The sequence below is a fragment of the Protopterus annectens genome, chromosome 9.part0 (assembly GCF_019279795.1).
Source record: "Protopterus annectens isolate FY-2018-M chromosome 9.part0, PAN1.0, whole genome shotgun sequence".
Lineage (NCBI taxonomy): Eukaryota > Metazoa > Chordata > Ceratodontiformes > Protopteridae > Protopterus > Protopterus annectens.
In genome coordinates, this window is record NC_056743.1 from 1399219172 (window position 1) to 1399244580 (window position 25409).

The 25409-nt window shown below is 41.0% G+C and overlaps 1 protein-coding gene across 1 annotated transcript in view; it reads left to right on the forward strand.

Annotated features, from left to right (window-relative positions):
* The first annotated feature begins 18506 nt into the window (after window positions 1-18506).
* Window positions 18507-25409, forward strand: part of SH3BP5L (SH3 binding domain protein 5 like) — a 214032-nt gene continuing 207129 nt past the window's right edge. Inside the window, exon 1 of the mRNA XM_044084364.1 lies at window positions 18507-18985. Coding sequence (XP_043940299.1) covers window positions 18791-18985 — 195 coding nt within the window. The 5' untranslated portion in view covers window positions 18507-18790. The remainder of the gene's footprint in view (window positions 18986-25409) is intronic.

Sequence of the window (25409 nt, forward strand, 5' to 3'; positions counted from 1 at the left end):
CTACCATGATGTCTGGCTGCAATGGGACACCTGCTTTGTGAAAACTCCCTGTACCACATGTCCATGATGTGGCACATGCAACCTATGTAGATCTCATGCTACCATTAGCAGCTCAATAAGAACTGTGTTAGTGTCATCTTGTCCCTGTGTTATGGCCGTGTACATATACCATGTTGCAGCCATTGGCACACCTAGCTCAGGTGGTGGATGGTATGCATGGCTTGTATGGTCAGTGGTACAATGTCCACCTGCATAGCCATTATGGGAGGATCCTGGTAAAACTGCACCTGTAACAATACCAAAACAAGTCACTCATACTTTGTGAGATCCTTCACCTATACCTGAATCCCAGTGAAAGAATGAATGTTACCTAATACAGTGGTATGGGAAACTAATAGTTCCCATACTTTGTGCTGGTAGTCTTTGTACCGCCCTGACTTTCCTGTGAAAAGAAGTGGCTATGCTTATAAAGTCCACAAAATTAAACATTTATCTACTATGGCAGATACTTATCCATGTCAAGACATATGCACTTGAGTCATTTCCAACAGATGTTATGGGTAGTCAACTTGAGCAGTGGACAGAGATCCAGGACTTCACTGTGAATGCTAGAAGTATTTAAACTGCAGAGATGCAAGGAAGTCCTCTGTCTGCATTAAAGGTGGTTCCATTAGCAGGCCACCTCCTGTTACTCTCTACTGCTGTGCCAGATAGGCAGCCTGACCATTAGTGGCACTTCTCATGTTCTGGTTCTGGCCACAGACATATTGATGTCATTGAACACATCATACCAGGCACAGTTATGAAAGGGCCAGTCAGATTTTTCATGGCTGATCATCCACTGACCATAGAGATGAATGCACTGTATTATTTTATTTATTTATTTAACATTTATTGACCGGGAAAGTCCGACTAGGACAGAGCCTATTTTCAGTGGAGGCCCAGGGAGAAACGCTCCAAATCATGTCTATGACCTCATTCTCTGTATGGTAAAACTTGCTTTTGATCCTCTTCCTGCATTATGGCATCCTGCAGACAAATAATCTTCTGTTGTATTTTGGAAGTAGGCAGTTGTTGCTGAATTTCTTACCTAATTTTATTTTTGTTTTCCTGCTTATACTAAGAGTGTGTGGATGCCTGCTGTTATCTGAACTGAAAGGCTCCAGCAATCTGGGCACAGAGGTCTTATATTACTATTGTTGGAATTCTAAGCTGATTCCTCGTCTGACAAGCAGGAATATATTGTTTTCTGTTGCAGTTGTATTGCTTAGATAATTTACAGTTTTAAGTGCTATTTTGTTCTGTATCACTGTACATGTTTAGTGTTTCTTTTTATAAATACTTTCCTTCCACCACTCTGTCCTTCCTCTATTCCGCCCTTTCACCTCTCACTGTCTCTTTCCAGGCTATCTCTAACTATACTCCCTTTACCTCATCCTAAATCTTTTCCCACTACTTGATACTTCACTTTTGCCCAGGCAGTACCCCTTCTCTCCAATTTTTCTTATCTCCTAATATCCTTCTATTGTCTTCTCCCCTCTCCATCATGCTGCTCTACCACACTACTCTACTAGCTCTTCTTTTCTTATCCTGTACTCTAACTTCCTATCAACCCCATCTCCTTCTCCCCCACTTCCCTGCAATTTCAATACCTTGACCACACCATTATCAAACTCACACACTATGTTATAACACCTAGCCTCTTCACCATCACCAGTCTAGCACTTCACACATACAGATACACTCATGAACATACCTCACTTCAGTGTCTTCGTAAATATACCAAACTTACCCTCAATCATCCTAACCCCATTATTCATTTAAACACTAACCTCAAACTTAGTGGAGACATCCACCCTAACCAGGTCCCAAGAATAATCCACTGGAGCCAAACAGACTTCATCATACAAATACTAACATTAATAAACTCCCATCCCCAATAAATCAAACCTCTTTCTTCTAAACATGAACCTCGGGAGTTTATCAAATAAAATATATGAATTTCATGCAAATCTCTCACGCTACGCTCCTGACATAGCAGTTTTGACTGTAACCTGGCTAAAGTCCAACATAAGGGATAGTGAATACTAACTCCAGGTTACAATCCACAGAATGGACAGATGGATAGACTAAACAAATGGGGTGGAGGCTTAGCTATCACCTATAAAAATACTCTCAGTCTTCAACTCCTTGAACCTAACCCTCCAAAATTCAATAACACAGAACTGTTATTTACCAAACTCCAAAAAAAATCTATAATTATAACAGATATCTACATCCCACCTGGAAACTATCCAGCCATAATTGAGGACTTCCTCCACTGGACATCCGTTACATTCTCCCAAGAAACTATAGATGTTCATCGTGCATACAGCTGCAGTCATTACAGATGGGTTATCCTGCCGTCAGGCGGGTCCTCGGTCGGCCGAATTCCAAAGTCTAGGTCCGGCGTCAGTTGTCGTTGTTTCTTCCCTGACGTCAGCACGGCAGGGGTATAAAAGAGGCAGCCGACGCCATCTTCTTCAGTCTTTTTTGCCGCGCGGTGCCTGAAGCAGAAGCAGTTCGCAAGTGCCGGTTGGCCAGCTCCTGAGATTTACGAAAATATTTCAGCCGAAGTCTTCTTGAAAGCTAAGTACCCCGTTGGGGAAACTTTTCTTGCCTCAGACCGATGTCAGACAAAGTTAATAATTGCATTTCATGTGGGAAGCAAATACCACATAAGGATTTCCACTCTTTCTGTATACCTTGCTTAGGCCCAGACCACGACGTCTCGGCCTGCCATTTTTGTGCTAGATTCAACAAGCGCACTATTAAGCGCCGGGCGGTGTTCGTCCTTTACTATTTTGGTAAAAAATTTAATTATATTATGTCGTCGGATACTCTGACTCCAGTTTTGAGTAAAAGACGCAAAGATAAGGACTGACATACGAGGTCCGCACCGACTACTGACACCACGCTAAGGCTGACTACCGGTACTCCGGTTCTCAGCGAGGCGCCTACGCAGCCCCTGAGTACCGATGACACTACATTAACGGTGTCTTCAGTACCCGAGGTCGCAGGCTCCTCGGTCCCCATTTCTACTGCAGATATCGACGCCACTCTTGGCGGGGAAACTCAGAGTTTAGACAGGCCTGCCATTTCTCAAGGTGTCTTCAGGCCTTCCTCCTTTTCTATTAAAGCTTTCACTAAATCTAAAGCAGCCATGAAAACCAAAAAACAGGGATCTCAGACACCCTCTCAAGGCCCCATGCCTGAAAAACAGATGCTCAAAATGGCTGAGGATTTGATTACTCTTATCAGGGGTTCTCAACCCCCCTCTGACAAAAGGCCCAGATTAGAGGAAGACTACCCTTCCTCAGATCAAGCCTCTATTACCTCTGAACATTCTGAGGACCTATTCTCCTTTCGAAGACTCTGATTCAGAGGAGTCTATTCCCTTGGTCTCCCCCCCCCCTGAGGACTACTCTTTTGGGGAAACCTTACATACATTGAGGGAACACTTTCACTGGGAAGACCAAGATTACTCAGATTCCAAGAAAAGGCTCAGGGATTTTATTTTGCTCCCCCAGCATAGGCCCCTGGCTATCCCTCCTGTTTTAGATATATTGGATGATGTGTACACAGAAGCCAGCCTTAATCCAGATTCTTTGCCTCCAGCTCCTGTTAAACCAGACAGGTATTACCGGGTTCCTGATTCTCACCAGTTCTTATACAAAAGCCATACTGCTGACCCAGAAACTATTTCACAGGGTCCCAAGGGAATTAAGGCCTCTACTGCTAAAACCCATTACCTTCAGAGAGAGATTCCAGAGCTTTAGAAAGGTGGGGGAAAAAGGTGTACACCTCGGCCACTTTAACCATGAGGGCATTAAACTGTCAGTTCCATATGTTAAAGTATCAACAGTTTTGTTATCTCAGTTGAAAAGCAAAATGACACAACCAGAACAACCAGATTTAAAAGAGTTGCAGGATTTGTTGCATGGTGCAGAGCAAGTGGGTAAACATACCTTGCAGTGTGGTTTTGATGCTTTAGAGGCCTCATGTAGAGCTGCTGTTACGGGTCTGTTATCGTAGGCATGCTTGGCTCAAAGAGCAAGCCTTACCAGATCATGTCAAAGCTAAATTATTAGATGCACCTCTTCAAAAGATGTATTGTTTGGTGTTAAAGCTGAGGAGGTACTAAAGAAAATGGAGGAAAAAGCGAAATCAATGCAAACAGTGAAAGATTTTCTGCAGGTACAACCTCCACGTTTCAGCAGAAACTGGCCTTCAAAAAATTGGTCCTTTCCAGCCACGGACAGACCTCAAAGGGGCAGATACAGATGCCCAAGGGGTAGAGGGCAACCTCAAGGATCTTTCAGAGCCAGACAGTGGCAAGCACCAACCCCAAGAGGTGGAGAAGATAGATCACAGTCATTTAGAAAACGGACACAATGACTTCCCCCTATACCTGCCAAGCAAAGCTTTAATGGCAGCACCTTTGGGCGGAAAACTGGCATTATTCTCAAAAAAATGGCATATTGTTACAAAAGACAAATGGATTCTGGACATTATAGACAGAGGCTACAGGTTCCACTTTCACACCCTTCCAAAAATGAGAGGCATGCCAAACCTGCCACAAAATCAAAGGGCAGAGGCACAAAAACAAATTTCAGCTCTCATGGATATGAAAGCGATTCAAGAGGTACCTGCAAAAGAGCAAGGTCAAGGGTTTTATTCCAGACTATTCCTGGTACCAAGGAAAGACAAAGATTGGAGACCTATCTTAGACCTATCCATCCTAAACACATATCTACAGGTACCAAAATTCAAGATGCTTACATTACAGCAGCTTCTTCCCATGCTGGGCAAGGAGTCTTGGCTGGTAACATTGGACCTCAAGGAGGCATACCTGCATGTCCCTATCAGACAAGATTGCAGAAGATACCTCAGATTTCTTGCAGGTTCAACCCATTATCAATTCTCTGCATTGCCCTTTGGCTTATCTACTGCGCCCAGAGTGTTTACGAAATGCCTGGCATCAGTAATCGCCTTCTGCAGACTACAAGGAATACAAATCTACCCATATCTGGACGACTGCCTGATCCAAGTGGACAGCAAGGACATACTACTGCAGCACCTGGCGTTTCTAATAAAACTGTTGAACTTCCTGGGATACACAGTCAACAAAAAGAAATCAAAACTAATACCCTCTCAACAAATAATTTTCCTGGGTGCCAGCTTGAATACAACCACCCAGCTGGCCTACCTCACGCCAGACAAACAAGGGTAACTGTCTGAATACTTCAGCAAAATGGCAGCCTTCACCAGGCTGACTGCAAGGAAAGTCTTGCAGGCACTGGGATTCATGGCATCTTGCATCCTACTAATCCCATGTGCAAAGCTGCATATGAGGAAACTTCAATGGTACCTAAAAAACTTATGGTCTCAACACAGCCACAGCTTGGAAACAATTATACCACTAATTCCATGCCTTCAAAAGGAATTTCTGTGGTGGGGTCAAGCATGCCAAAGAAACACAGGTCTCCCTTTCTGTGTACCTCAAGCAACTCAAATCATCACAACAGATGCCTCAGACTATGCCTGGGGAGCACACATGACAGATCAGTGCATTCAGGGAAAATGGTCCCAAAAAGAGAAGCACCTACATATCAACCAAAAGGAAATGCTAGCCATGCAAAATGCTATTATGACCTTCAAAGACCTACTGAATCCAGGCCAGCTATTGATAAGGACAGACAACACCACAGTGATGTGGTACATAAACAAACAGGGGGGAACTCATTCATACCCCCTGTGCAGGCAAGCCATGACCCTATGGAACACAGCACTGGAATTACAAATTCAACTACAGGCACAATTCCTGCCAGGGAAGGAAAACACACTGGCAGACAGCCTAAGCAGAAATATGACAGATCCACATGAATGGAAGTTGCATCCTCAAGTTTTCACAAAGATAACTCAGGCATGGGGACAGCCAGACATAAATCTCTTTGCTACCCACAGAAATTACCAGTTGAAAAAATTTTGTTCAAGGACCTATCATCCACAGGCCTGGAAAGTGGACGCACTTTCTTTCAATTGGACAACATTGACAGTCTATGCCTTTCCGCCTCTTCCTCTGCTGCCCAAAGTCCTATTAAAAGCCAGAGCAGAGAGGCCAAAAATGATTCTCATTGCTCCAGACTGGCCAAGACAACACTGGTATCTGCTCCTGAAGAGCCTGACACATTCCCCACCATGGATCCAACCTCTAGTCCCTCTTCTGTTGTCCCAGCACAACTACAAAACCCTTCACAGCCAGCTCAAAACCCTAAATCTAGCTGCATGGAAAATCCTTTGATTTCCCAACAGACCCTCCTCTCCAAGGAGGTGCAGGATGTCATCTTGGAGGCCAGAAGACCTTCTACTAGAAAAGCCTACTCCGCCAAATGGAAACAATTTTGTGCCTGGAATCAAGAAAAGGGCCAGAATCCTTGGGTAATAAATTTACCTCAAATTTTACAGTACCTAGCTGAGATGTTAAACAGTGGACTTTCCTTCTCCTCCATCAAAATCCACGCTTCAGCCATTTCTGCACAATACAACACAGATCCTCCTTTATTCTCTCATTCTCTCTTAAGGCAGTTCCTCTGAGGGGCAAAGAATATAAACCCCCAAGGAAACCACCAGTCCCTGCTTGGGACCTCAACTTCGTATTGGAAAAGCTGACCCTTCCTCCCTTCGAGCCAGCTTCTTCAACAGAACTACAATACTTGTCATGGAAAACAGCCTTCCTTCTGGCTATCACCTCAGCACGCAGGGTTTCGGAGCTACAGGCCTCATGGCTGTGCAACCTTTCATCGTTTTCCATCAGGACAGAGTTTCCTTACGAACCAACCCTACCTTTATGCCAAAGGTAGTATCCAGTGTAGCTTTGAATCAGACTATCCACTTACCTACCTTTTATCCTAATCCACAAAACAAAGGGGAAAGACTAGTACATTCCTTGGACATTCACAGACAACTTCGTTATTATTTGGACAGGACAAAGCCATTCAGGAAATCCGAGCAACTCTTTGTGTCCTATGCTACAGGTGCTCAAGGAAAGGCTATTTCCAAACAGACAATCTCAAAATGGATAGCCCACTGCATACGCTTTTGTTACTCATTTCATGGAAAAACTGTGCCTACATGCATCAGATCCCACTCCACCAGGGCCACAGCTACCTCTACAGCTTTCCTCAGGGGGGTCCTTACCAAGGACATCTTGGAAGCAGCCACTTGGAGTTCAGTGCACACTTTCTCCAAGCACTATCACCTTCCAATATACTCTAAATCTAGAGCAGGATTTGCCACAGCAGTCTTGCAGGGCATCCTTGCTCCTCCTAGTTCCACTTAGTGCCTGCCACCCCTACTTAGCTTTGGGATTCTTCCCATCTGTAATGACTGCAGCTGTATGCACGATGAACATAGTACAGTTTTGTACCTACCATAAATGTAGATGTTCGTGTGCTCATACAGCTGCAGTCCAGGTTACCCCCCCTCCGTCCCCTCTTAGGACAGGCCTTATGACAAACACCTTCTCATACCACCTATTTGGGGTATTCTTTTATGGTGTAGTTGCTTGCAACTAATGTTTTTTGATCATTCTATATTGCATGATTACATAAATTTATGTTTTGCCTTCCTTCTGGGGGCACCTGACATCTGGGGCAAGAAAAACTGAAGAAGATGGCGTCGGCTGCCTCTTTTATACCCCTGCCGCGCTGACGTCAGGGAAGAAGCGACGACAACCGACGCCGGACCTAGACTTTGGAATTCGGCCGACCGAGGACCCGCCTGACGGCAGGATAACCCATCTGTAATGACTGCAGCTGTATGAGCATTCGAACATCTACATTTATGGTAGGTACAAAACTGTACTTTATGGATGACTTTAACACAGACTAGATTACTTGTTCAGCTGATTACCCATCAAATTTCATGCACCTTTATGAATTCTCCCAGTTCATACAATCTCCAACTAGAATGGCCAAGACAACTAATAGACATTCAATACTAGACTGGATATTAACCAACAAACCATCAGATATCTACTACTCAGGTTGTCTCCCAGATAGTATCAGCGACCATCTATCTTACCTGGTTAGACAATGCCAACATATCACCAAAAACACTACATTTAGACAGACGCAACAAAAAACTCTTTTCACCCCGAACATTCTTAACTACACTATAACAATGTGACTGGTCCCCCTTATTATCGCTCCTGCTAGATGCAACATCCTAAATAGCTTAGCACCTTCTAGAACTATTAGAATTAAGACAAACTATGCTCCCTGGCTGACAAAATAAATTAAACTATTACTCAAAATCAGAGACAAAGCCTGGGCTCAATACCAATCCAACAAAACTCAAATGTCCCTTGATTCGTATAGTCACCTAAGAAACAAAGCCAAGAAATTGGTCAGAAACGATAAAAAATCCTACTACATTACAACTCAATGAAAATACCAAAACAATCCCAAGAAATTCTGGGCTTCTATAAATCAACTGTTAGAGTCAGGTCAACTCAAAACCCCAACACCTAAACATACAAATTCTTCAGACAGACTGAAGACTGAAGAAACTCCAGCTGTACTCGGTTGCATACCGCCTACTCAGAGGTGATCTCTGCCTGCCATACAAGGCCATGCCCAACCCAGAATTGATGGACATGCTCCACCTAAAGAAAACCTTATCCCCTCGAGTCACACGCTCTAGGGATCTAAACCTCACCACAACAATAAATAGAACGTGCTGGAGGGATAGATTCCTGTCCCAGAGACTTCCCATGCTTTGGAACAAGATTCTAATCTACATTAGGCAGAGCTCCTCGCTAACACTCTTCAAGAGAAACCTTGACGAGTGGATGGGAAACAGAAAGTTTACCCCGGGGATCACTTCAGTGGCTGTGCTGGACAGAGGCACAGGGAACTAATCTAAGGGGGCGGCGAAAGCCAACACATTCTGGCCAGGCTTATAAATGCCTTCGGGCAGATAGCCTAGTACCTACCTATGAACCTATGACAGTATAGACACAATTTAACACCTACTTTACAAACTCTATACTACACCTACTCATACAAACAACAGTACGCCTCTATTAGTTATGAGAAATGACTAGGTATTTATTAAGTAGGTTAGTCTGGGTCGTGACAGTTACATATCCATGAATTGGTTAGGTAGGACAATAGTAGATTTTTAAAGTTAGATTTGTTATTTTGCATTCTGATTTCAGGGGAGAGGGAGTTACAGATTTTGGTGACTGCACTTGAGTAAAGGGAGTCATTTGACATATATTTACTTTTAGATATTTCTATGAGTGCTTTGTTTGTGGATCTTAATTGATGGTTGTTGTTGTAGAGGTTGATTAAGCCTATAAAAATTGGTGTTTTATTGGGATGGTAAACTATCTATAGTGTGCCATCTTAAGTTGGTTAAGGTTTAACAAATTTCATAGTTCTAGCCAGCCTAATTGCTTAAGGGCTTGACAGTGGTGGGATCGAGAAGAGGAGTTGGAAGCGAATTTTGCTATTTTGTTATAGCAAGTGGTTAATTTGTTTAAGTCACCCTTATTTAGGTTGGTTAGAACAGGATATGAGTATAGTAAAGTAGAGATTAGGTGAGTTCTAGCTATGATGGTTTTACTGTTAGTGCTCAGGTAGTTTTTACACCGATAAAGTGTGCCTAGTTTTTCGTGAACTTTAGTTATGGTCTGGGCTATATGTATATCGAATTTCAGATTTTGGTCAATGATTGTCCCTAATAGTTTGGTTTGTGGCACTGGGGTGATGAGGGTGTTGTCTGGTGAGGATATTTTAAAAGGGGAAATGGGGTCAGTAGCTTTGAAGGGCTAGAAGAGCATGATTTTTTTTTTTTTTTTGGAGGGGGGATTTAAAATAAGTTGAGAGTTTGACAGCCAGGTTTATATGGCAGTGAAGGATTCCGTTTTCTTTTTTTCTTGAATAATTTGGAGAGAGGGAGCTGAGCAGATGTGTGGCATCATCAGTATATTAGACCAGATTTGCTTGATGGATGGCTGTGTGTAGGTTGTTTGTGAAAATTGTTAAAAGCAGGGATCAAAGTATAGATCCCTGTGGTACATGTAGGATAACTGGAAGGAGGGGAGGTAGGGAGTCCATCCATTTCATGGCCTGCTGGTGGTCGGAGAAACAGTCTTTGAACCAGGCCAGGGTGGAATTACTTAGGATGAGTTCATTGAGGACAGTTAGGAGCTTGTTGTGAGAGACCGTAACAAATGCTTTAGACAGGTCTAGAAAGACAGTGGAGACTAGACTACTTAGGTTCCATTGTTGATTGACAGTGTTGGTAAAACTAATGAGGGCAGTGGTAGTGCTGTGGCCTGGGGAGAAACCATGTTGTGTTTTGGCAAGGAGGTTGTTGGATAGGAGATAGTTAAGTACTTGAGAGTGAATACATTTCTCCATTATTTCTGACAATGGGGATAGTATGGCTATTGGACGGTAGTTGGATAATTCAGTTGAGGTGCCACCTTTATGTATAGGAATTATGTGAGAGATTTTCCAGAGGGAAGGTACCATGTGCACAGCTATAGAGCTGTTTATTAATATGGAAATAGGGTATGCGATGGTTTTGGCTGAGATCCTGAGGTATTCTGCTAAGAGTTTGTCTGTTACAAGGGTAGTAGGTTTTAGTTTGGACAGATGTTTATAGATAAGACTAGTTGGGACCGGTTTAAGTGAAAAGAGGCTTTACTTGTTTGGGGATTTGGGGAGAGTGGTGGAGGAAGAAGGGATAATCAGTTTAAGAATATTATTGGTAAAGTAGTCATTGAATTGGGTAGCTATGTTGATTGCGGTACCGTTTATGTTTAGGGGTAGGGTACTAATTTTACCTGGTTTTAGAATTTTGTTAATAGTCACCCAGATTTTTGTGGGTTAGAGTTGTGTTTAGTTTGGATGTTAGAGTAGTAGCTTTTTTTATTGTTTCTTGTTTGCCTTTTAGCTTTATTTCTTAGTTCAAGAAATACCTTTCTATTTAAGTTAGTTTTATTAGTACACCAGGTATCCCAGGCCATATCTCTTTCTTTTAGAAGTAGGCAAGTGGTTTTGGAGTGCCAGGGGCATGGTTGGATTATATTCTATTTGAAATAGGAGGGGCTAGCTGGTTAAGTATATCTAGAAAGGTGAAGTTTAATTGGCCTACTACCATATCCAGTGGAAGGCTGATAAGTGGAGGCTGTTATGAAGTCATCAGATTTGAAGTTTTTAGAGTAGTGTATTTGTTGGATGGAGGGTTGCTTTGTGGGTTTAATTTGTTGTCTTAGAACAAAGGTTGGGAGGTGATCACTTAGAGTGCTTGGTAGTGTACTGAAGTGTTGTGCTGAGGATGGTTGATTAGTCAGTATCCAGTCTAGTATGGATTTTTTTTGTGTAAATTTATCTATACGGGTGGGGGGGTTGTATTAGCTGCCTGAAGCCATAAAGATTTATATGTTTGTTACAATCAATAACAAGATGAGATTTGATAAACACATTACCCTAACTATTAAAAAGTTTGCATTAAATTAGCCTCTCTTTACAGAGTCAAACCCTTCTTCACTGACTCCACAAGACAATCTATTGCCAAAACATACCTAATCTCATCTCTTATTTATGCTTTACCCATTCTCACTAACCTGCACAAAACTGACCGAGCAAAACTAAATGCCTGCTACAACAAAACTTCCAGATTTACCACAAACTCTCCTCATAGATCCCATCACTGTACTTCCCAGAGCCAACTAAACTGGCTTGAGATCCCGAATGACTTCACATACACCCGACTCATTATGGCTCATGGCATACTTTACCTCCTAGGCAGGTGTCCTGCACTCCACAACCTACTTCAACCCCTGTCTAATAAAACACTACTTAGATCTTCTGACAGATTTTTTACAAGTCTCAAAAGCAAACAACTTTTCTGGCGATTCTCTTTACTCCAACCACATCATCAGAAAATGGAACTCAATCCCCCAAAACATACCACACCAAATCACCTACAGTTCAAATTTCTCCTCAAATCCCATCTAATTCTTGGCTCTGCTCCTGCCTTACAACTGGCTGACCCCCACCCCCCCTTACTGCCATCTTTACAGGCTTTCTTTCTCTTCACCTCACTGTTGATTTTTTTACTTACTCAACCTGATGAGATTCTGTTTTCCCCATCTAATTTCCCCTCCTATACTCTCTAGATCCCCTGTCTATTCCTGTGTGCCTCATCCTTCTTCTCTTTCTTTCTTTCTGAACTTCTCTACTACATTCCACTCCAAGTTTACTTCTCTGTTAGTTATCCATTCCTATCTTTAACTACTTCCCTACTTCCTTCTCTTGTATAGTCAACTGTTCTGTCTGTTCTTGAATATCTCCATTTATCCCTTGTTATTTTTGTAAGTTCCACTACTGTATGAGCTTTTGTATTGTATAACTTATTTGTTTCTATCTTTATTCTGTCTGGGTCTTTTCCCCCTGGGCCTCTGCTGAAAAAGGGCCTGTGCCCAGTCAGACTTTCCCGGTCAACAAACATTAAATAAAATAAATAAATAAATAAGTATGTGAAGCACCATTACTGCTACCTGAACAGGTACCATCCATGCCTTCTTAGCTGAAGGGAAGAAGAGGCCAGAGCAAGGGCATCTAAGAGGTATTGTAAGAATTTGTAGTAGCTGACTGTTTATTAATTTTTATCCTACCTTATATATGATAGTATTGGGTTTATAATGTATTATTTGTGGGTCTTTTTTTTTTGTTTATTAGTTTTGTAGCTGAAGAAGCTATCTTGGAGAATGGCTTTTCATACTGGAAAGAATGGAGGGGCTTTCCAGGTAAAGGGGTGGTACTGATGTTTCTTAACGTAATTTAGAGTAAATTCTGCTTGTTCCTGCCAGTATGTAAAACTGCCAAAGTGTGTCATTGTGGGGTATCGGTATTTTGTTGCAAAAGTGCCTGTTACATATTCAGTTGTACTTAATTGTACATATCTTACATAGGTATGTATTTCACAAACATAAGAAGTGACCTATGCAGTGACAGTTGTCATACGTCATGCTAGGTATAGCATTTTAGTGAGATTACATGGGTTAAGAAGATGCTACATAGTATTAAACTGGTAGGCAATTATTTTTCGCCCACCTGCAAGTAGGACACTGGACATAGGAATGCTGCAGGCCTCCATTTTATCATAGTGAGCTGGGCCTATTTGCAAAAATGCACTGACATATAAGGCAGTGGCCTGATATGCTATATGCAGTAGGTCAACAAACTGCCAGACACAGGGTATAGTTATCATATTTTGGTTAACGGTATCCGTGTACTGATGAGAAGAGGGGATGAGGTACATATGTTAATCAGGGATAAACATTGCTTTTAGTATACTATGTATGTTATGTTTTGTTAGTAGTGGGTTCATGGTTTACCTTGTTGTTATGTTGTGGGCCTGTGCTGTTTGTTTGTAGGGAGCCCATGGACATCAACTTGCACATGTATCTCTTTCCAGCAAATGTAGCTGTTGTTAATGGTTCCCCAGTGCATACACAGCCTTTAGTATTCATATGTATACGTTTTGTGGGTGTTGCTGGGTAATGCTGTACCATAAGTTGCTCATAGGGGGACTGACATAGAGTGCTGAACACAGAGGCTGTTTATTTTTATGCCCAACACTACACATTTGCCCACATATCCTGCAAGACACCTGTGCACACACTCCAGGTAATGGTAGTGGTGACAATGCACACCTGCCCTCACATCTTAGTATAGGGCCATGTTATGTTGCATGTATCGTGCCATATTAGATAGTTATAGTGCAGCCATCACTAGAACAAAGGGATCTCAATTTACATCAAGTAATAAAAGCACCTCCCCTTGTTCTGGAATAGAATCCTGTTGTACGTCAGCCATGTCTAGTAATGTAACATTGTAACTCAGTGTTGGCCTTTAAAAATAGCTTTGCCAAATGCACAGTCTCTGTAAAATACACTCCATGATTTAAAGGCTTTGCTCTCCTTAAAAAGGTTGATAAATCTTGAGAGTGGCTATTAGCAAGGTACACATGACCTCTGGTCAATTAGGCTTGTCTTTCCTGTAATTCTTATCTAGTCATTGGCTTGTAATGTATCCTTGTACCATATTTTCTTCTTGATTAATATAAATGACTGTAATGATATGCTAGGTCATATTTTGCATACGTAAGAGTAATGTAGTTTTCTCTCTCTCCTTTTCCTCCTGTTTTTTTTTTTTTGGTTAAACTTTTTATTTATTTTTTTGCTTCATTTCTTTATGTTTCTCCATTTATATTTGCATTTTCTACATCATTTGCCAAGTTTGTGCCAGTGGTGTGGCCCAGATAACCAGCCCACCAGTCTTAGACTTCCCTTGTACCTACCTTTTTCCATTTTTTACACACTCATTTCAACCCATTTTAATTGCCAAAAGATATATTGAAATATTGCTGTAATCCCCTTAATCTGGTTTGCAAACCTTTCAATGTTATTGCAATGTAGAGCATGTATATTTGAATAGTTACGTACATGCGACTTGCTTGTTACTTTTCCTCCCATTTGACCTAGCTGCAGTTGCTGTGCTATCTGAGTTTATGAGGGATCTCTGTCATTTCTATGGGCATGTTTTCTAATTAGTAGTGATATGGGATGTGAAATTCTATCGAGTTAATTGGTAATTGCTGTTGTGCTGCATTGCTCTATGAGGCATTCCTGCGGAGACTTACCACAATTGCACTAACAATATTGTGTCCTTCTTTTATGTTGATAAAAGTTTATATATTGTGTGCAGACAAGGCCAGTCTAGTCTAGTTCCCATACCATGAAAAGGAGAGAGAGTTGCAGTTTAGAGTAGGACGAAGGAGGAGAAAAATAAAAACAAAAACAAGGTCATGAACATTTTTAGTCAGCCAGACACAGTTTTTTTTTTTTTATTGATTACTGCTATCTGCTATACTTCTCAGAACTTGCCTAATGCAAATACATTTTCTCTTCCTTCATTATGTCTCTCATTTTTTAGTGTGGTGTTCACTTCTCCTGATTGACATACAGCAACAAGGTGCCCACCTGAGCTATTGTCTTCATGGTTTCCATCTGCTATTAAGTGATCTTTCTTGACTTTTTCATTAACACACTGGCCTTAAAATACATACGACCTTCATTTAATATGGTGATAAAATACAAAAAACGAAATAGATGCCAGGATATGACTTATTAAAGGTATTGGCATAGAGAGCATATTCTTTTTGTGAGCATGTCTTTGGTGTCACACTTTAAACAGCTAATAAGTAATATGAACATGTCATATTATTTTAGTAGGCAAGCAACTTGAACAGAGAATTTGGAGCACAAATATTCCTCTCATAACATGGTCAGTATTGCTGCCTCGTAGCACTTGATCATCTGGTTGTTCCCTGATTGGGTGACTTATATGCAGATCTGCAGGTTCTCGATTTGGGCATGTGGAGTTTCACCTGGGCCTTTGGTTTCCTCTGACATTTTTTACATGGTGCTTGACAAATTAGTAGGTCTCCAAAGTGAAATGTGACTGTGATCAACTGGATCTCTGTCTTGTGCCCTCACAGCCCTAAATGGAAACAAAGAGTATATAGGCAGAAGAATAAATGAATGTATATTCCTGTCTGATCTTAACAGAGACTACCAGTTATCAAAAGCCTAAGGTCACACTAGTGATGAATGTACAGCTGTGTCAGTAACATGTAGTTTTGGAAGGTTTGTGACTACAGTAATCTAGAGGTCTTTCCTTTGGCCTCAGAGTGTGACTGTTGGTAATCCTTGCTTTATATTTTTCCCTTGTGCTTTTGTCCTGTAGCCTATATCATTTACAACACCCAGGTCTTTGAGAAGCTTGTTTAACATTATTCCATAACATTTTTTTGTTGCAAGTTGTGCACATACTTAAGCAATTTTTCTCAGTAATATTAATGAGGTGCTTAATTTTACTAAAAGTGTTTCAACTCACACAAACATAAGAATAGATAATAAATAAATACAGAAGATGTACTTAATCCCATCGGCTATGAATTAGAATGTCTACTTTGCATACCCACAATGCATAGCTGACATGCATAGGTTCATAAGTTCATAGGTGTGTACTAGGCTAATGGCCCTGGAGCCTTTACAAGCCTAGCCCATAGAAGTGCCCTGGCATCGTGCCACCCGACATATTTAGAATCCTAGTCTATCTTAATCATTGATTGGAAATTTCAAATAAAATTGCTGTTAGGCTGCAGTCTGTTTATGTATATTATAAAATAAACTTGTACTTTGATTTCTATAATATCAATAATCATAAAGATTGAATAGATACCAATTCAGTGCTATTATTAGTCAAGCAGAATGTTTAATTGCATTTTATATGGGGTGTTAATTCACATATTAATAAGTTTGAAATATATATATATATATATATATATATATATATATACACACACACACACACACACACACACACACACACACACATATATATATATATATATATATTTTTTTTTTTAACATCTGATGGGATTTTGCTTTGTGTAGAAAACTTTGCAGCTATTGGAGGGATAGTATAATCCTCTCATAATTATACTTTAGTTAATTACTGTTATTAATGATATCCCAATAATCAAGTAGTGATTAGGACTGTAATGATACAGCTTAACTTTATGCATACAATGATCCCCAAATGTAGTGTTTGAAGCTATAGTAATTTCCACAGGTTGAAAGCACATCAATTAATGTGTATCTTTGTTGTATTATAGCCATCCTCTTACCTTTCCATCAGAATCTGACTGCCTATGTTATGCTGTTTTTGTGTTCTAGTGCTCCATTTTCCATGTCTGCACATTTTAAACCTAATGCCATTGTTCACATTTGACCACACTTCATCTGCTGTAGCTTGCTTTACCTACGTCTCAGTTACTGTGCAGAAGCTCCCTTTTGGCTACTCATGTTGCTGTATTTATGACTGTGCTTTGTTTGCTATAGTACACAGCTATCATGAGTAAGCCTTTAAATAGGACTTTTGTTCTTAGTGCACCCGTCAGTTAAGAAAATCAGTAAATAAACAAGTGGTGAACTCTGTGAGGACAGCAATGCGCTGTAACATACATACTTGTGATTGCATGTACATGAGATGATATTTGACAACTGGCTTCCCTGGAGCTTTATCACTGTGTTGTACAGACATAACACTGTTGGTCATTTTCCTCAAACACTAGAGGGTGCCAGCTGTGGTGATGCCTTAGTCACCATCCAAGTAAACACTCTCCATCCATTTCCACTGTGCTTCCCTGAGTAAAGCAAAAGCATAGCTTTCCTTCAAATTAATATCTGTAGTTTATAATTTTTATGGATGGGCAGCCACGGTGGTGCAGTGGTTAGCATTGCCACCTCACATCAAGAAGTTCTCCGGTTCGATCCTTGGCTGGGGTGCCTTCTGTGAGGAGTCTGCATGTCCTCCCTGTGGTCGTGTGGGTTTTCTCCGGGTGCTCCAGTTCCCTCCCACATCCCAAAGACATGCTGCAGGTGGATTGGACACTCTAAATTGGCCCTGTGTGTGCCTTCTGTGGAAGGTTGGGAGCTGGGCTGGCAACTCAACACTGTAAAACTCCACTGCCAATCATGAGCAGACAAGGTGATCCACTGTGGTGACCCCTAACTGGGAAAAAGAAAAAGTTTATAATTTTGTGGAACAGGATTTTCAAAATCTGGGATCCAAAATATTTTTATTTTTTGAACAGTTGAAATGGCTACAGATCTGAAGACATAAACTATGACAGTTATCAATATAGATGTAGCTTAAAGGAGAATAAAAATAAATGTCTGTTTAAAGAGTCTGCTGTATCTAGGTATGCAGCACCTGTTAATATACTGCCTTTCAGAAATTGGTTACCTTAACTGGTACATTCTCCTGTGATAGGAAGTAGAAATACTTAGACTTTCTTTTGATACTCCTTCTAGTATTCATTATGTTGAGAAGATGGTAACTTCAGAGTCTGTTGACAGAAAAAAAGAAAAAAAGGGTAGAAACATGTATATCCTTTAATGCTAGCTCTGTGAATGGACTGTTCAAACAGGTGCAAAACCATACATAGTTATGTACAATATATTAACAAAGGATCTGTAAGGGAAAATAAATAGCTACTAGCCTGGCACTTTTACATAAAGTGCACATTGTTTAAAAAAAAATGTTTCTAATAAGCAAAATGGTTGTTAACTTGCTGTACAGCCTTGGTAAGACTAATAAAATAATAAATGACAAATTCAAGTTAATTGCATTATGTGTCATCGCCCATGTTTTTTAGCTTGGTCTGATATTTCACTTATTTTTACACTGTTGTTGGTAGCATTACTAGAACTCGCAGCTACACTTGTTTTCTGCCAGTTGGTTGTATGAAATTAATCACTGTGGTTAAAGGGTTAATAGGGAGTGTTTTTACATGAAGTGCTTCCTGGTTATAGTATTGTGAGGAGAAGCATAGCTTAGTGATTTGTCTGACAGCCAAGGGGAGGATCAGAACATTAAACAGCAGTATTGTTATTTTTATGTTCTGCAGAGACTGTCTTTACCTTTGCTGCTACTCTTTTTTTTCAGGGATTTGAAATCGGATGTAATTGTGTGAGAAGAGCACCCAAAGCAGGAAAGCTTCACCACCCTCACTGTCTACATGTGTTTTATTCATATAGTCAGAACTCAGCTGCCAGGACCAGGTTTGCTGAAGCCCTTGGGCCTGCAGTGGAGTGATGGAGCCTGGGCCTGGCAGACTTTCCCCTCCAGAAGAAAAGCTGAGAGGACCTGGAGAGGGTGGGCTGGCTAGGCAACCCTGTACTGATGGAGAAGAAAGTTTGGAAAATGCAAGGTGGGTGGATGGAAAGGAGCTTGAAAAGGAGGACGATGAAGATGATGATTTTCATGAAGAACTAGACCCCAGGATACAGGTACTGAACACTGGCATTATATAGTTGCTGTAATGTGTAATACAGAGTATAACATCATAAACAGTAGTTTACAAAACACTGAGCAGAGATGGTGAATTAAGTGTGGTGAACAGCATTTTTTCCCTGCACTTTCTTACTTTCTGACACAAAACATAAGTAGGATATGGGCCACATGTGGATGTTAATAGTTACTGTCAAAATGTTACATATGCAGGGATGTGTGATTACATTTTGTAAATGTGTCACACTAACACAGAATAACAAGTAATACTAACAGTTCTGTTAGTAACAGGCACAGAGAACCCAAGATTATGATATGCATTTACTTTTGGAGTTGTTTTGTAGCAGTGTGAGACCTAGAAGTATGTGAAAGTGGACATCAATGGAAGTATGAAACGTGGCTTGTTGTGTACGTTTTTAATTGTGTGAATAGTTCGAGACAACCAAAGGCGGGGCACACTGGTGTCTGATTACAAAGACTATACAACGACTTTGTTTAAAAATATTACATTGCACAAATGTCATTTTTTTTTCTATAATGTTTCCTTGCTTGTAGGGACAGTCACTCAGCCTTTAGCATTTTTTTCCTTTTTCAAAAATCTCTAACTCTAAATTTGTTAGTATAACCTCAAGCTTAACAGTAGTATCTCAGTTTATTCAATAACAGAACACTGATTCATTTACTGAATAGACTGAAACGGTATAACCTCAAGCTGAACCAGAGTAGTAAAGTTACAGTTAATGTGCTAAATGGATGGATCATGTTTTAAATTCAAAAGGCTTGATACCATATAATGAAAAGGTCACAGCTGTTGTAAATTTAACATTATCAGAGGATAAACAAACACTTAAGATTTTTGTGCACATAACAGTATCGTTTAAAGTTTCTTTTGAGTCTGTGTATTAAGTATTTTTTTTAATTAACCACTCTGTTAGTGCATACTGAACAATCTTCAGCATTAACACAGCGCAGTGGAAACATAATTTGACGGCCCTTGCTTTTGCAATATTCTGAAATAGTCTGGTGGCTTTTTTGGTTAATTCCATTTGTATGGGGTAACCCTCTCTTTCTCCTTCTTAAAAAAAAAAAAAAAATAAATAAATTGGGGGGGGGGGGTCACATTACAGTATCTTTTAAAGTTTCTTCTGAATCTGTCTGTAATGCGTTGTTGTTAAGGTTTTTTTTTTTTTAATTAAGAAATCCGTATTTGTACATACCAAGCAATTCTCAGCATTGATGTTGCACAATGGACCCTTGCTAGTACATTTGTTTCACTCTTGTTTTTGTAACATTCTGACAGAGTCTGAGCATTTGTTTTTGGTTGATTCCATTTGTAAGAGGACAACACCCATGCTACTATTTTAACAGAGAAAAAATAGTCTATGGTGAGTTAAGAGAAGAGGTGACAACAGCCCCTGCATTACAGATGGAACAAAACAATGTATCACTTTGTCTGTAAATTTTTAAAAAATTATTAAAAAGAAAAAGTAATAACCAATTTTTCTGCAGAGCCCCTGCGACTCCTGAGCAGCTCAAGCAGCAGGTAGCAGTACAGTACAGGAGATTAATGAGATCACTAAATTTTGTGTAACAACATCACTTAATGTTTTGAACCCACAGCTGTGTACTGATCAATGTTCTGCATTATAGGTTCATAGGTTACTAGGTTAATGGCTCTTGGGCCTTTACAAGCCTAGCCATGTAGAAACCCGTGTACCCTAATTGATCATAGTTAGATGGTTGTTGTTAACAGAAGGATTCTGTGATCAGCACAGACAACCCCTGTCCATGAGGTGCATACGTGCCACCACTGGGGTGAATTTACTGTTACCCTTCCAATTGTCAATGCTGTACTTAAATAGGGACGCTGAGGAGCTCTGCTTCACATGAAGTGGGAGGTTATTTCAGAGGAGTGGCAGTCTGTGGGAGATATATCTGTCTCTCCAAAATCTTTTATTAATGTCTCAGGTTAGGGTTGGGATCCTAGGGCGGCCACGGTGGTACAGTGGTTAGCATTGCTGCCTCACAGCAAGAGGTTCTCCGGTTCGATCCTCGGCTGGGGTGCCTTCTGTGCGGAGTCTGCATGTCCTCCCTGTGGTCGCGTGGGTTTCCTCCGGGTGCTCCGGTTTCCTCCCACATCCCAAAGACATGCTGCAGGTAGATTGGACACTCTAAATTGGCCCTAGGTGTGCGTGTGTGTGTGCCTTCTGTGGAAGGTTGGGCGCCGGGCTGGCAACTCGACACCGTAAAACTTCACTGCCATTCAATGTGCGGACAAGGTGATCTGCTGTGGCGACCCCTAACCGGGAAAAAGCCGAAAGAAGAAGAAGAGTTAGGGTTGGGATCCCTGGACCGAGTGACTCTTGTCTCATTTGATTTGCAGATGTGCAGCATTTCCATTGGGGCAGAGTCAGAGACTGCTCTGTAGGTTAGGCACAGGTCACCTGTCAGCAACCTGTATAATACAGAGTACAGTGACTGGGCTTTCAGTCTTTCCATGTAAGTCACATTTTGGAGGCCCTGGATTCCCTTGGTTAGAAACCATTGTGGTCTCTCCAGTTGCTGCAGGTGTCTGGTGAGATACATGTAGAAGGGAGCATTGTATTCAATTAATGGTCTGATAAGGGTTGGGTACAGTGGAGTTATAACCTCCTTAGTCTTGGATGTGATACCCTTACTTATGAGCTGTGCTTTCCTTACCATTGTGATGATTGAACATTAGATTGTTGTCACCCTTTTCCCAAGTCTTGCACCACTGGGTTTGACGCTTAGAGGGGCACATAATTAGCAGGGGCTACTTCCTTGCTAAAAGGGATAATGAGGAATCTTGTTGCTTTTAGTTTTAGTCCCCGACTTTGGTACCAATCATTTGCCTGCTTTAGCTCCTTCTGTAATATGTTTACATCATTGGGGGACTGCACCAAGTTTGCAGTCATCTGCAAACTTGTTAAGCCACAGGCCATTTACTTTAACCTGGACTTCAGAAAAATAGATTCCAAACAGTAGAGGGGCTAGCACAGATTCTTGTGGTACCCCATTGGTAACTGGTCTACTGGTGGAGGTGGACTCCCCAATTTTGACAGTGTGTGTTCTGTCAGTGAGCCAGTTGGCTACCCGTCTAGTAACGTATGGGTTAATTCCCCAGCTGGGAGAGTTTCTCAGTGATCCCCGAGTGGGGGATTGTGTCAAAGCCATGCCTAAATCAAGCCGAGCATTGTTTACATTCTTTAAAGAAGTCCAAAAGGTTTAGTAAGCAAGGTCCACCCTTGATGAAACAAAACTGGGTCGGGTCAAGAGTTTGAATGTTGCCTGTGTCATTGTTGATAAGGTCCATGATGATTCTTTGCATGGCCTTGCAGATAAGGCTGGTTAGGCTTATGGGTCGATAGTTTCCTGGATTGGTTGATGGACCCACTTTGTGCAAGGGGATTACTGTTGCTGTTCTCCACTCAGCCGAAGCACTGTCTTTGTTCCGGCAATGGTTAAAGAGAGTGCCAAGTGGTTCCACTAGGTCTTGTTTTACATTGTTTAGTAAGCAACCTGGGATGTTATCTGGTCCCAGAGAGGCTGTGTTTGTGGCTTTAGAGAGCATTTATATGACTTGTTCTTTGTAGAAACTTGGTAGAGGACTGGTGTTAGGAATGCTTTGGGGTATGGCTGGTGGGGATAGGTGGGTAAAGTTATTGCCAAATCTGTCAGCTAGCAGGTTGGCAATTTTCTCAACTTCAGGGTGAGTGGTACCACCACTGTATGTTCGGCACACAGCTGGGCATTACCTTTTAGGTTTTGGATGTAGCTAAAGAATGCTTTATGGTTGTTTTTAGCTAGGGATGCTAATTTAGTCTTGTAACTAGCCTTAGAGGACTTTACATGATGTCTGATTTGCTTGTTCAAGCTATGGAGGGTATTCGTCTTCACGGATATCAGTTTTTTTCTTTTGTTATTTAAGTTACTTATAATTACAGTCCACCAGAGTGGCTTGTTTATTCAGGAGGACCTGATTTTAGTCCTGTCGGACACAGCTGAGGCAATACATTTGTTTGTGTTGTTGACTGTGTTAGCAGGGGCTTTGAAACATGTTATACCATTGCTTAGTAGGCTATAGTTTGCATTGGAGAAATTTTTCATTTTTTTCTTGCCCCTGTTGGGGGGTGTCAGTTCTAATCTTTACTTCAGTTGAGAATGATTTATCCCCTAATCCTTGTGTTTGGTGCATACTTTACACACCAGTGGTTTGCTGTTTTTGTTTCTGTTCTAAATTACTTTACTCCTTTCTTTCTATCCTACCCCCTTCCAAGTCTACTCTGTGGAATCTCAGCACTCTTCCCACTACTTCCTTGCTCTCCATACCAAACCACTCATTTTTTTTTCTATTTTATGCTCCTCCTTTTCTGTGTCCAAATTACTTCTGTTTATTGCCCACCTGTGCACATTACCATTTTTTTTTTTCAATTTAGGGCAAGAATGTTTTTGCCTCCATCGCCCATGTCCTATTACTGTTCTTTCCCAGTCTTACCTCATCCTTCCCTATGTCCCCCACAATCAGAAGTTCTTCAGATATTCACCATCCAGCACCTTGTATCTTCCTTTCTTCCCTCCTTTGTTAGCGTTTTCTGTGTGGGACACACACCTGTGTAGCATCCTTAGGGTTTGGTCCCTTGTCCTCTGTGGATTTACTACATGCCTGTTATTTTGGTAATCTTCTGCCATTCTGCTCTCTGTGCACTAAATGGTCTCCTTTTCTCATCCATTATTTTACCTGTTTGCAAGTTACAAGCCAAGTAACTGAAGAGACCATCTGCACCTTGCTGACATCTGCCCTCAAAATGTACCTCCCACTTTCAGGAGGACAAGCAGGCCAGAGACTAATTTGCAGATGCATCAGCAGTCATCCAGGTTCTAATTGAAAGATGTGAGGGTATTCATAGATTAGTACTATGCTAACTGTCCTTATGGGCTATTGTAAGCCTAGCCCAATTACCCCATCTGAGAACCACACTCTGCACCTTGTGTTGGTAAGGTAAACACCTTAACCGTTATGCCAAATTAGTTTAATGTGTAAATGTAACTTGTTCCAGAGATGAGGTAACTCTTGGGTTACAAATCTGTTCCTCCAATGTGTTTTATTGATGTGTTGATTGAGGTTTAGAGCCTTAATAGTAGTGTTTGTGGAGCTTTTTGTCTTATAAAGATACAAGATATTCACTAGGGTAGGGTATCTGATGGCATGGAATGCAAGCTGTTGATCTCCTGATAGGAGCCTATAATAGAAATTGGAGGGGGCTTCAAAACTGTCTTTGGTAGCTAAAGATTATTAGATCAGTAATCATTTAGTTAGGATATTTGGGATCTTTCTAGCTGCATGATATGTCTGGCTAGATACACGTAGAATGGGGCATTGTACTCTTTAGTTGATCTAATTAGAGCCAAGTATAGTGGGGTAATGACTTCTTTTTACCTGGATATGATGTCTTTTACTAATTAGTTGGGCTAGATAGGTGTCCTGACTACTGTTACTACATGGGGATCAAAGGGGAAGGAGCTATTGTCCCATTTAACAGGATACCTGGATGTAATGTTCATTTGGAGTGGTATATTGTTTTGCATTCAGTTTAGGTTCTTTTTATGTTTTTGCTGTAGTGATTTTACATCTGAAGGGGAGTGAACAGTAGCACCTAGCTTACAGTCATCGGCAAATTTGTTTATTGCCATAGGACTAAGTTTACAGTATGGAGGAGAAAAGTGTATGCCAAAAAGAAGGGGCCCCAACACTGAACTTTGGGGTACTCTGTTAGTTACTCTCTTACTTTCCGATGTGGCACTTTCCACCTTCATTTTATGAGTTCCGTCTTTGACAGTTTGCAATCAATCTAACCACACAAGGGTATACCTTGGTGTCTTTCAGCTTATTTACAATGTCAGCCTGGAATACAGTATCATGGGCCTTGGCCAGGCCTAGATGTGCTCTATAGAGTGAATAAGCACTATCCACTGCCTCTATGAACCTTTTTGAAAACATTTACCAATTTAAGTAGACATACCCTTGACAAAAAAACAAGCTGTTTTGGGTCTAATTGCATGAATGAAATCAAAGATGTGCCCCATGGCCCTGAAAAATCAGCTAGTTAGGCTGATGGGTATGTAGTTCATGGAGTCTGTGGTAGCTCCTCTTTGTGAGAGGTATTAAAGCATTTTCTTTCCTTACACTGGGGATTTACTAGGCTTAAGATAAGCAGGTGCAGGAGGTAGGTTTCAGTGAGGATATTTTGAAACTATTTATTGGATATCCAGGTAAGTTATCTAGGCCCATGGAAGAGGTGTTTTTGTTTTTTTGATGGTACTTGCTTCATGATGATCATGGGGGGAATATGGGACTCTGGGATTTGCAAAATTTCAGTGACTATTTCTGGTGTAAAGGCATGC